This window comes from Silene latifolia, chromosome Y, assembly GCF_048544455.1.
Source record: "Silene latifolia isolate original U9 population chromosome Y, ASM4854445v1, whole genome shotgun sequence".
In the NCBI taxonomy this organism is placed as follows: domain Eukaryota; kingdom Viridiplantae; phylum Streptophyta; class Magnoliopsida; order Caryophyllales; family Caryophyllaceae; genus Silene; species Silene latifolia.
The window spans coordinates 86168903-86182649 of record NC_133538.1 but is presented as its reverse complement, the minus strand read 5'-3'; the positions used below and the strand labels follow the sequence as shown (position 1 = coordinate 86182649).

General features: G+C 38.1%; 1 protein-coding gene across 1 annotated transcript in view; it reads left to right on the top strand.

Annotated features, from left to right (window-relative positions):
• Positions 1-13263, top strand: part of LOC141628471 (D-2-hydroxyglutarate dehydrogenase, mitochondrial-like) — a 28170-nt gene extending 14907 nt beyond the window's left edge. The window contains exon 5 of the mRNA XM_074441610.1: positions 13180-13263. Within this exon, the coding sequence (XP_074297711.1) occupies positions 13180-13254 (75 nt within the window). The 3' untranslated portion in view covers positions 13255-13263. The remainder of the gene's footprint in view (positions 1-13179) is intronic.
• The last annotated feature ends 484 nt before the right edge of the window (positions 13264-13747 follow it).

Genomic DNA, 13747 nt, shown 5'->3' with positions numbered 1-13747 from the left:
TCCCTCTCCAAGTCCAAAAACCATTTTTCTTACAAAAAATTTCAAAAACAGCCACTTAAAACAACCAAAAACTGAAAAATTTTCTAATGGGCAATTCAACAAACACCTTGTGTGCACTATCACAAACTTGATTGTTTAAGGTAATTTTGTTGAATTGTGCCTTCCCTAACAGAAAATAATTGCCAACAATCCCCAATAGTCAATCACAAGCAAGGATTTAACTCAATTACACAATGTAAATTGAATTAAACAAATTGAAAACAAAGAGAGTGTAGGAAAGTTGTTATACCTTCCCGAAAATTCTCAAACTTGCTTGAATAAAGAAGAATGTTGCATAAAAATCCCTTTGTAACCCCGAAATCCACTTAAGAAAGCTTCAATTTAACCCGGAAAATTTAGGGTTCTTGGGAGATTGGGGGATTTTTGTCAGAAATTGGGAGGTTTAAAGGTGTTTTTAATAGCAAAGGTGAACTTGGTGAAGAATTTGGTGAAGAAGGTTGAGCTTTATTGAGGATAAAAGATGATTTGATGAATGTTGGAGAGAATGAGAGGAAATATTTGGGGGTTTTTGTCGATGAAGAACTTTTGAAGAATGAGGGATAAGTCGGGATTTAGAAGAATAAAGAACCGAGCATACAGTCCTGCGCAGGTTGCGCAAAATCTTGGTTTGCCTGCGCAATCGTGCGCAGCTGCGCAGGATGCGCTGGGGCTCGCAGTTTGCTCCTTGTTTCTTTTAATTACATTTTCAATACTTAGCCAAAATTTTTTTGCTCTTATTCCCCTTGATCCCTCTTCAAAGCTTCTTCCAATGAACTTGCCTATTAAACCCGACTCTCATCTCCTCTTGGGCACGCCTTCCAAGAGGGTTCTTGCAAATCACTATATCATTTAACAAACCTGAAGTGCTTTTTACATTTCAATGCAAATTAAATTAATTAAACGAAATTAACATGCAAGTAAATAAATTGCGGAAATAAACTACGCTAGGATAACAAGTAAATTGGGATAGAATATTTACAAATTTGCCGTTATTTAATGTCGATGGCTCGACGTAGTCATTGTTAAAGATTTAATCTCTGTAAATTGGATCTTCTAAAAGAAGATCCTCTTCACCTTGTAACTCAATTCCTTTGAAGTAATACTTCAACCGTTGCCCATTAACCTTTATCACTTTTCCCGAGGTCAGGTCTTCTACCTCCACCGCTCCATGTGGAAAGACTTTCTTGACTTTGTAAGGCCCATACCACTTCGACCTTAACTTGCCGGGAAAATTCTTGAGACGACTTTGAAAAACCAATACATCTTGTCCCTCTTTAAAAACCCTTCTTGTTACCATCTTGTCATGCCAAGACCGAGCCTTTTCCTTGTAAATGCTAGCATTGTCATAGGCATTGTGCCTAAGCTCTTCCAATTCTTAAATTTGAAGCTTTCGGTGCAATCCCGCCTCATCGACATTTTGATTGAAAGCTTTGATGGCCCAATAGGCTTTGTGTTCAACTTCTACGGGAAGGTGGCATCCCTTCCCATAAATTAGCCTATATAGAGACATGTCGATTGGGGTCTTATATGCCGTTCTATAAGCCCATAGAGCATCTTCAAGCCTCTTGCTCCAATCTTTTCGGTCGGGATTGACCGTTATTTCCAAGATATGCTTAATCTCCCGGTTAGAGACTTCCGCTTGGCCGTTTGTTTGGGGGTGATAGGCCGTAGAAACCTTGTGAAGCACACCATATTTTTGAAGCAAGGTTGAGATCACCTTGTTGCAAAATTGAGTTCCCCTATCACTAACAATGGCTTTTGGGAAGCCGAACCTTGAGAATATATTGCTCTTGACAAATGCCTTCACCGTCTTTGCATCATCACATTTCGTGGGAATGGCTTCCACCAACTTAGACACGTAATCAACCGCCAAGAGGACGTAGAGGTATTCATAAGAATTAGGGAATGGTCCCATGAAGTCTATCCCCCAAACATCGAAAATTTCCAAATAAAGCATCGGTTGTTGGGGCATTTCGTTTCTACGTGAGATGTTGCTAAAACGTTGGCATCTATCGCAAGTATCACTACTACAGATACAACTAATAACAACAGGTAAAAACCGTTGTAAAAACAAAAAGCAGACGTTGTTAAAGCGGCCGTTGTAGAAGGTATTTACAACGGTTTGGTTATTTAATGAAACCGTTGTCTAAAGTATTCACCACGGTTAAAAGCCGTTGTTGTTGGGTGTTCTCCGTTGTGGAAAGTGTTTCAAAAATTTGGAGGGAATAATATAACAACGGTTGTCGTATGTATAACCGTTGTTGTAACTTTCCCTCCAAAATTGTGAAGTCTTTTGACAACGGGTTTATGCTACATACCCGTTGTTGAAATTGTTAGTAACAACGGTTCTTAGTTTAAAACCCGTTGTTGTAACTTTACCTCCAAAATTGTGAAGACTTTTAACAACGGTTCTTCGATTAAAACCTGTTGTTGAATATTATGCGCGGGTATTTGTGAATGTCATTCACAACGGTGTTATTTTTATTAACCGTTGTGAAAGGTATTCACAACGGTTTTTTTTAGTAACCGTTTTTATTACGAACTCCTAATGTTTTGAAAAATTAAATTTGTTTCATGCCATTCAAAAACCGCATATGTCACAAAGACACCATATACCAAAGACAAAGATAAATCACAAATTTGGGTTCATCGAACTCAATAGATTCAATTCAACCACAACAGCAGTTTGCATCATATATATATACTTACAAGGAGTTGAATTTACATGAACTAATCATTCCCTAACTTCAACAAAAAATTTACTAATAAGTTGATCTAAACTCTGAGTATCATGCATTTCTATATTCTAAGACGTAGTTGCCCCACATGTCTCTTACCTCGTCTATATCTATACTTGAGTACTGCTAAATCTGTTGTGACGGGTTGATTGCATACTGCGGAAAAAACAAAGAGAAGACATTATGGTATATATAGCAGCAAGCAAGACAACATTAGCAACATCATGGTATATATAGCAGCAAGCAAGACAACATTAGCTCTAATTTAAAAAAAAAAGTAATAAATACATGTTTAAATTATTACTAACCTTTTCTGGAATAATGAGATATCTTTGCCTAATAATCTCCAACATGAACCGACAAGCGTAGTATCCACATTGTATGCTATCTGGCTGGCGAGGGGCCTATTATTACATAAAAACAGAGACGAGAGAAGGCTCACATCGAATCTTGAACTTTAGGTATTGTATTAGTATTAAACACAGATTTTGCACTTAATGTTATTGTATTTGAGCACGTACCCCTGTTATCGTAATAAAATCAGGGCCAACATCAGAATCTTTCGTGGGTTGATCCTGCTCGTTTGCTCTTTTCTTCTCAAAGGCCCTTTTTTTAAAAAAATAAAAAAGGAGGCAGAAACTAATTTTTTTAGGGGCAAAAATATGAAAGAGCTTTTTTCTATAAATAAAAATTGAAAATGTTATTATAAATAAATCAGTATTATAAACTTACATATTAATCAAGTGCTTAAAAGTCTCGCTTGGTTGATAATGTAAAGAGTCCAACCAGAAAACTTTATTCCTTGTCGGCATGATGGCTGCTAGCACCCAATGAGTCCTACATCAAGAGATATCATCATTATTAACAAGTACATATATTAGTTATGAAAATGCAATTGTAGGGGAAAACGTAATATTAATTTGTTTATTACCCTTTTTCATTATAAGCGCAAAAAATCAGCTTCTTGGTTGTCGCCAATTGCTGAGCAATATAATCTACCCGTTGTTCGAACGAGAAATCCGCAATAAATAAAGATAAAACATAGGGGCACAGGAATCCATATTGATCAGATGGAATATTCTTCTCGGGCATTACTCTCAATTTCAATATCCTACATTATTACGGTATTAATTCCGGTATTTAAAACACTATCTAGTAGTCAGAATATTAGACTATGAAATTATTTATTAAGAAACTTATTTCATCCAAACAAATACGTGTGCTATATCAATCTGGTCTAGGCCAGCCCATACGGCTAGCATATCCCAGGATAGAAGTGCTTGGCGCTCAACCCCTAGAATATCCTCCTCGAGCGGAATAACTATTAATTGCTCGGTTGCTATGCGATGGGCAGCCTCCTCATGCAGTTTCATCATCGTCACCGTTCTTACATATCCCATGTACTCCTTCCCTTTATATTGTGTGTCGTTTAAACTCCTAACTTTCAATGATGAGGTAGTAGCAAAGAGGTAAGACGGGGACTTAGGCTTATCGGTCTTTTTGTCCCCTACACAAAATTACCATGCTTTTTATAAATACAGAAAAAATATAAATAAAGGGAGCGAGGTTTTTAAAAAAATGGAGAAGTTAATTAAATACCTCATCAAGTTGTTGTCTCGACGATGTCGTTGGCATGTCTGTGGACTTAGGCTTATCCGCCAAAGCCGACTTTTTTGTTCCCTACAAAAAAAAAAATAACATATAAATTTAACATATAAAAACATTCAACAATTAAAAATTTAACATATATATAAAGGTATTTCTTCTAACCCCAATGCTTTCATTTCTTTGAGGCGGAGATATCTTCGCCAAGTAGATGTGAGTTTCGGGCCATTGGATGAAACTTCCAAGCGCATCTCCCGAATGGTAATGTCGTCACGAATCGGGACAGGCGATTTGCAAGTTTTCATGGCCTGGTAAGACTGTAGTTATCTCTACTTTGGTATGATTCGGCAAAAGTTTTCGCCATGAACTACGGATTTTCGCGCTGCAGATTTGGTGTGCATTTCTACGAGACCCGGCCAACACGCACATGTGGCTTTTTGGTTCTATTAGGGTCAGCAAGAATAACTGGCCTCTTGTTTACGGCTTGAAGAATATACACATACATTATTATATCTTTGCAAAAACGCTTCAAAGACATTCAAAGATTTTGCAAAAACGCTTTGTCTCGGCCGATTTTTGCACAAACTTCAAAGCATTCATATAAATTTAACTAATTAAACACTTCATGCATACCTTCGAAAAACAGGGAACCGACTTGAAGGGGATGTATCTTGTTTTCCATCAGTAGTCTTCTCAAGTTGCATCTCCTTTTCGGACCCATTATTTACCTAATAAAATTAACCAATGGCACCATGTCAGAAGTTATAGCATTAGAGTGGCGGTGAACACACCCCCGATCTTACCAAAAAAAAAAAAAAAAAAAAATAAGGAAGTATTAGGTACCTGATCGGCTTTAGTTGTTACAACTTGAAGCATTATTAGGTACTTGATCTTTTTGAATCTCGTTGACCGATACTTCCTTCTCATGTATTGCCAAGGTAGTAGCGGCCTCTTGACCAATCTGTTGAACCTTATTATTACCCCCTTTAGAAATGACATCCTCCATCATCTTCACTTCTTCTTCGGAAAGCTTACCTCCAAAGCATTCGGCTTTAGTAGTACGGATGCCATTAATCAAGTCGCTTGCCAAGAATGTAATGTGTCGGCAATTTTTATCCCAACAATAACATGTGAATTGAACTTAAATGAAAATAATAGAATAAATGTTACCATGTCACCTTCTCGGACTTAGTCTTCCTTTTCTTCTTTATCCGGGCGGTTTTCCCATAATATTTCGTTACTCCAACTCGTAACGGGATGCCCCTCAAACGACCGGATGTTCGGGTCGGCCGATCGCTCTAGCAAGAACGTCATTACGACCACCGGGAGTGAATTTCCCTTCTTCTACCTCTTTCAATACGTTGTCCTATAATATATTAAATAAACTTCAAATTATATTTGTGACTAAAATAATAAAGTTAGTAATGAACTCGTCTTAATAAAATAATGCTTACTATGTTGGCCAAAACTTTCTCATCATATTTGGCACGCGACGACCGGGATCCTTTAGGCGTGTGCCCTTCTTTATAAGTTACATGCCGATCCACCTCTTTCACTCCCTTTGCCACCTACACATTAACATGGTAACATTTATACACGCAAATGTGTATCAATGCAAGTCCAAGTGTGATTAAAAAAATAAAGTCTCACAGGGGAATAATGCATGCTACTTACGAGGTTCTCTTCTATCTTTTCAGAATCGCCTCGAGAACCATACCATTTTCCCTTCTTGCATGAAATGTTAGCACGATTTCTTCTGCTAACGGCCTTCAAATAATTATATAAAAGCGCAAGTAGATGAGATAATAAAAAGATTATATAAAGGACTCATTAATTAAAAAAATGATAGGTAAATCGTTAAAAGGCGAGGGTATTTAACCCGAAACTTCTCGTAGTTCTCATCTTTTGAAAAGATCCCATTGTTCTGCTTGATGGTGGGACACTTGTTTTCGGTTGGCTCTTACGCATCTCCCCGTTGCCTTGTCCACATACAACCAATCCCTAGCAACGTCACACCTCCACCGCTTTGTGGACATCTCACGCCTTATGCATTAAATACTCATCATGGCTTTCATTGGGTATAATAAAGCCTTCCTTTACACGAGCCAAGTATAACTCCGCCAATTTTGGATTCAAATTTCTAAAATCATCTAAATGGATAGGCACAAACTGTCTTGTGCAAGTACCAATCCAACTGGAGAAAAGACCCGCATTTGGACCAAAGAGGGAAACCCATCTCACTCCATGTTATTTTGAACTACTGTTTAGCGGCTATAGTCGCAAGGACTCTCCGGCACTTCGTAGCACCCCTCTCACCAGGCTTATTATCACCAGGCTTATTATTCTTTTGACTTCTTTTACGTTTTTCACCCATGATAATCCTAAAACCCAAATATGAACAGGAAATGAACAACTTAACAACGTACATGCAGAGTATTATCTAAAACCCTAAACCCTAATAGGAATGAAAATTTAAAACAACAGATTGAGCTTCTAAAATCCTAAACCCTAATAAGAGGAGTGAAGTAGATGATGCGGGATGATAAAGATAACAAAGAAGACGAAAAACAAACAGAATTAAAGTGAACAAGATGATCGTCTTAAAACCCTAATGACGAAACACAAAATTAAAGTGAACATACCTATTGATGATGATGATAAAGAGAACGAGCAGGATGATAAGGGAAGGCAACGGAATCAAGGCGTCGGAAATTGGGCGACAGTAAACGAACGAGAATGTAGAAAGCGAGGAAGAGAGAAAAATTAACTCAGGATACCAACGGTTGAACTAATGTTGTGTGTGTTTGTGTATGGCATGCTGTATGGGTTTCTAAATTAGTTTTTTATTAAGACAAACTATTGACAACGGGTGCTCAGAGAAGAACCGTTGTTATATGTTAATAACAACGGGTCAATAAAAGCCAACCGTTGTCAAAAGTTTATTACAACGGTTAAAATATACCCGTTGTAATATATTTTCACCAAATTTGCGCCAAAATGAAATATGTCAAAAAAATCATTGACAACGGGTAGAGGTACTACACCCGTTGTTGAAAGTATTAACAACGGGTAATTTAAATATAACCGTTGTTATTGTTGAACCTTTTTTTAAAAAAAAAATTATCAGTAATTCCAATACGGTCCAAACTGTAACATATCTTTGCAACATTATTCAAAGAATTTCAACACCAAAGCATCCACATCTAATAATAAGATCAAGAAAATAAGACAAAACCAGCATGCATGCATACTGCATATCTAAGCTACGGGATTTACCATGCCATGCAAATTTGGGAATTTTTATTTAACAATATAATGACCATTATTGATTTACCAATAAATTAAACCATCAAATTATTGGTCTGAAAATGACTCAAAATGTTGGTCGTCCATATCACTGTGTCCTGATGAACTATCTCGGGATCGGGGACGTTTCTTGGATGTCATAGTTTCTTCGTTAACCCAAATACCTTCACCATGGTCATCACGCATATAGATGCTTTCAGTGTCCTCATGATCAGTGTCAACATCGTCGAAATAAGATACAGTGGTAGACTGATCCATTCCCTCAAAAACGACATCCTGATCATCATCACCATTATCGGATGGATTACTCCTTCTACTTCTTATAGACAGTACAACACACCACTTCTTATCCATAGGATCGGTGACATAGAACACTTGTTTAGTTTGGGATGCCATTATGAAAGGATCATCCTTATTATTGCCAACCTTACCCAGATTGACCAACGTAAATCCCATCTTATCCTTTCGGACACAATGGATGTTGTTATCAACCCAGTTACATCGAAACAAAGGCATTGTGAAATCAATGTAATCTAGTACCAATATTTCTTGAATAACACCAAAATAAAGGCATTTTCCCCAAATAGGCTTTTTATCTTTTGAAGTAGCAAAGTGCATTGCCTCAAATTCAGAACTCACACCACTATTTTGCATTGTGCTCACCTCATCTTGCTCGCGGGTGTAAAAAGTATATCCATTAATGGCAAAACTGTTGTAAAAGGTGACCCTGGCATTTGGACCTAAACCAAGACGTAGTAACCTAGGAGAGATGTCATCACCAGTATATCCATTAATGGATCTTTTCTTATACCCACGAGTAGACAATTTAGAGCCGCTCTTCTTCCCATAATCTATCTCAATATGCTTTACTTTCTGATAAACTTCATGCCCACTCAAAATTCTAGGAGGTTGACGAAGTTCTTGTCTTCCATTGAATGCTTTCTGCATCTTGCGATAACAATGGTCATGAGACAAGAACCTCCTATTTCCCATATACACATACTTACGAGAAGACTTCAAGTATTCAGACTCGATATCCTCCCCACACAATGGACAAGCCTCTTTCCCATGAACTGTGTGCCCGGAAAGGTCGCCATAAGTAGGATAGTCGGTTATTGTACACAATAACATCGCTCTCAAATTGAAAGTTTCGTTCTTATATGCATCAAATACTTCTATCCCACTATCCCACAACAATCGCAAATCATCTAGAAGAGGTTCCAAATATACATCTATATCATTTCCAGGTTGTTTAGGTAGAAATTAACAACGACAACATCAAATACTTTCTTTTCATGCACACATATGGAGGTAAGTTATAAATAGCCAACACTACTGGCCAAGTACTATGTTGGCTACTCATTTTTCCGTGTGGGTTCATTCCATCGGTGGACGAGCGCTAGACGTAAGTTTCTAGGTTCATTGCCGAACTCGGGATACTTAGCGTCGAACGATTTCCATTGCTTACCATCTGCCGGGTGTCTTAGCTTTCCATCATTTATTCTTCCTGTTTCATGCCAAGTTAACATTTTTGCATCATCGGGATTCGCATAAATCCTTATGACTCTTGGTATCAATGGAAAATACCACAACACCTTAGCCGGGATCCCTTCCTTATCCTTATAACACCACTCCAAACATTTAGGGCAATTGGTTAAGTTTTGATATAATTTCCGATACAATATGCAATCATTTGGACATGCATGTATTTTCTCATATTTCATACCCACTCCTCTTATTAGTTTTTCGCCTCATATGTCTTAACAGGTAGAACATTACCATCAGGAAGCAACTCCTTTATCAAGGTTAAAAAACTAGTGAAACACGTGTCACTCACCCCATTTGCCCCCTTGATATTATACAACTTCACCACAGCCGACATTTTTGTGAACTTACAACCAGGATACAGAGGTGCTTCAGACTCACACAACTTCTCATACATGTTGTTAAGGTCATCCCAATTACTAGTGTCATCACCCACATCTTCAAAAGTAATCGACTCATCATCATTCTCTTTATTATCTATAGACCCAACATTCAACTTCTCTACTTCCAACTCAAAAAACTCGGCAAACTCAGGATCATCAGTTAGCCTTTCGTGTACCTCAACATCATCTTCTTCAGAGTTATTCTCTTCCTCTAATGATTCCCCATGAAAAATCCAACGTGTATAGGATCGACTAAATCTCCACTTTTCTAGGTGTATTTTAACGTCCGGAAAAGCCATATAGCTAATATTACCACATCTTTCACAAGGACATGCAATACTAGAAGAACCTTTCAAATTGTTCGAAACGAATTCATAAAATTCACCTAAACCATCCTTGTAGGTGCGGTCACTCATATTTGCATCAATCATCCAAGTTTGAGTCATTATTCTACATTCGTAATAATAGGCAACTAATTCAGAAAATACAATAATAGGCAAACAAATAAACGAAATTCAGGAAAGCAATTAAGCTAAATTATCAACAAATTAGATAATAACCCAAAAAATCCTATATCTATAAGCGTTGCTAAGAAACATATATATACCGGATTGATAAACACGATGAGGGAGAGAAGACGTGACAACGTGTGACGGAGATGAAGACAGAGAGACGAACGAGGGAGGAATGGAGGATGATATAGTAGCGTGATTAGCTAGCTTGTGTTTGTGTTTTGTAGCGTATAGCAGAATAAAGCAATATGTTGTTCTTAAGATTTTCATAACATTAATAACAACGGTTATTGAGTCTACAACCCTTGTTAAAAAGTATTAAAAACGGGTTCTAATATAACCGTTGTGATTACTTTTCACTAATTTGGCGCCAAATCATTAACAACGGTTAAAATTTAACCGTTGTTATTAGTTTTTTCATTAACAATGGTTGTTTAAGTATGACCCGTTGTTAAAACCAATAACAACGGTTAACAACACAGAACCGTTGTAATTAAGTTTGGTAAAATTCGCGGAATCAATTCTACAACGTGTTTTGATGATTTTCGTGAATAAGCGTTGTTAAAGGGCCGTTGTGGTTGCCTGTATTTGTAGTAGTGGCGAGTCAGACGACAACCCAAGGGGTGTCTCCTGGTTGTTACAAAGGTTTCAACGCAATGAGGGTACCAATAAAACATTAGTGAGAGCAAGTGTTTTCCCCGAGGTGAGTTTGAGAAAGATCTTGCCTTTGCCTGTGATCATTGCAGATGAAGAATTACCCATGTAGACACATTACCCATCAGCTACTTCCTCGAACTCAGCAAATTAACCCTTGTCAGCACAGAGATGTCTGGAAGCGCCAGTATCCAAGACCCATTCATCAACATTACCCACCAGATTAGCTTCCACAACCACAGCAGCAATGACATCATCAGTCACAGCAACATTAGCTTCAATAGATTTTCTTTTCGGTAATTGGTAGGCTTTATGACCGTTTTCCCACAAATCGTAGCAAACAATGGGACCCTTTGGTTTCGAATCTTAGCAATGGTTTGGTATGCTTCCCTGGACCATTCTTCTTAGCGACCCTGGTTATTACCCCGACCAACCTTGGCCTTACCCTTACCCTTGAACTTCTCAGTATAAGACGGACCACCGGACTCAACCAGCATTAGCATCAACAAGAAAGAAACGAAGTTTTAACGGATTGACTAACAGGTTTGTCTTTAAGGCGATTTGCCTCTTCGGTCCTCATGTGTCCTACTAGTTCTTGGAGAGACGGGTCCTTTTTCTTATGCTTAAGGTGGTTCCTATAGTCAGACCAGGAGGGAGGGAACTTTTCTAACAGAACATTAGCCACGAAAATGTCATCTAATTTCATACCCTCATTAACAACATCAGCACAAAGGTTCTCATAGATATCAACTTGTTCCATGATGGGTTTCCCGTCAGCCATCTGAAATTGCAGCCGCTTTCCCACAACATATTTCTTTTTCCCCGCATCATCAGCCCCATACTTAGCCTCTAAGGATTCCCATATCAGTTTAGAAGACTTATGGACCATAAACAGGTCAAACAGAGTGTCAGTCATGTTGTTTAGGAGCTGGCATCTAACAGTCTTATTGTCCTTATCAAATTTTTTGATATCCTCTTCATTTGACTTAACTACTAACTTAGCAGGGGGGGTGTTCTCTATAGTCTCAGTAACAGCAGCCTCTTTAACAGGAGCAAGCGGGTCACTAAACAACACATAATCAATTTCCAGTTGTTCGAAAAACATCAGCAGTTTCTGTGACCAACGTCTATAGTTATGACCGTCTAATTTTTCCAGTTTAGTCAAATCAGGAAGAGTTTTGGACATAACAGACGACATTGTTACAGCAAGACAAATATTTTTCAAATTGTTAACCGGGAAGAGCAGTAACAATGTAAAAGAGATTAGAAATACCGAACGAGATTAGTAGTGACGTGGACGAGAACCACTGCCTTGAAAACTATTTCCGGTACGACCGTGGTGGCGATCAGCAGATGACCGGTAGTTCCCCAAGGATTACACTACTGCTGCCTTCCAGAAACGTCCACTCAAGACTGGAGAAGCCTGGAACGATTTTATCTTTACCCTGGAAGTATTTAGAGAAGAAGAGAGACGAGAACGGAGAAGAGTGTATGATTGTTGTGTTTTTAGAAGCTGCTGAAGATTCGAATTTATAGCAAAAGAGGAGCGATTCAGAGCCCAAAATCGACTCAAATCGTGCCTCAATCCGAGTTAGTGGGAGTAAGACTCTCCCCACTAACAGTCAGTTTGACTGACACATTCAATACAGCTAACAACAAAAAACACAGCCCAATACATAACTCGGTTCCGGCCCAAAAAGATAGGCACAGCCCGCCATTCCCAATTCCCAAATCCCGAATCCCGAATCCCGAATCCCGAATCCCGAATCACGAATCCGGATCCGAGCCGGGCCGGGCTCGGGCACGCGCGCGTGTGCGAGCTGAATTAAGCACCTCGCAAAGCTTCCACAAAAGCCTCCCATGACCCACTAGTGATATGGTAAGGAGTGTGTACATATATAAACATATGAAACACTCTTTTCCTCACCAATATGGGACAATAAGAAAAAAGAGCTTCCCAAACAAAGCCCCTATTTCCAACAAGGAGGATATCTTGAATTTTGGCAATTGATACTCAGCATTCAAATTGAAGATCCTTAAGGTAGAAGGGTTAGGTTGGCACAGACCATAGGGAGGTTTTTGCTTTTGCATTTTTCACACTCTTCATGAACTAGAATTTTTTGTTATGGGCCTATCTTTGCTCAATATGCATCGATAGACAATACCTCCAGTCCTATATTGTTGCTAGATGCAAAGGGATGTACCGATTTATTGAACACAGAATGCGGTGAATGATCAAATGATAAGTTGGTTCTATTTCATGTCTTGTATTATGCTTGAGTGAGTTGATATAGTGACGAGAACTATGGAGTAAACTTTATGTATTGAGACAATCTCTTCTTGGTCCTTCATATACATTTTGTATTTTAGAAAATGATTTGATTTCAAAATATGTAGGTCAGTGGAATCCTAGTCTGTGAAGCAGGATGCATATTGGAGAATTTGGAATCTTTTGTTGACAATGAAGGGTAATCCTCTATGTATACCCTTAAAGTTCTGTGTAGTCTATGTTACGTCCCAACATTTAGATTATGACATAATATCAAGTTAATTTGAATGAGAGCTATATGAGGGTGCTTCCTTAACTTTAGATATTTTCTACATTGAGAACAAGAGTTAGCTCAATTGGTAAGAGCTCTTTTATCCCAACCATGAAGTTGGGGGTTCGATTCTCACCCGCGACATAATGCGCTCAATTGAACCAAAACAAATATTTACCACATTTTTTTCTTTTTCAAAAAAAAAAAAACTAAGATAAAGGCTTTAAGATAGTGATAAATGTTTGTGATAATGTTGTATTCACTCTGTTCAGAATTTGGTAGAAATTTGCTCAGCTTTGAATGCTGGATTACTGTAACTATTTTTTTTTTTTGCACTTTTCATATCTACCTACCTTATTCTAAAAGTCCCCAAGGGGTTACACTGTTCATATGAATAGTTTAAAACGACACAAACTCTGTCGTTT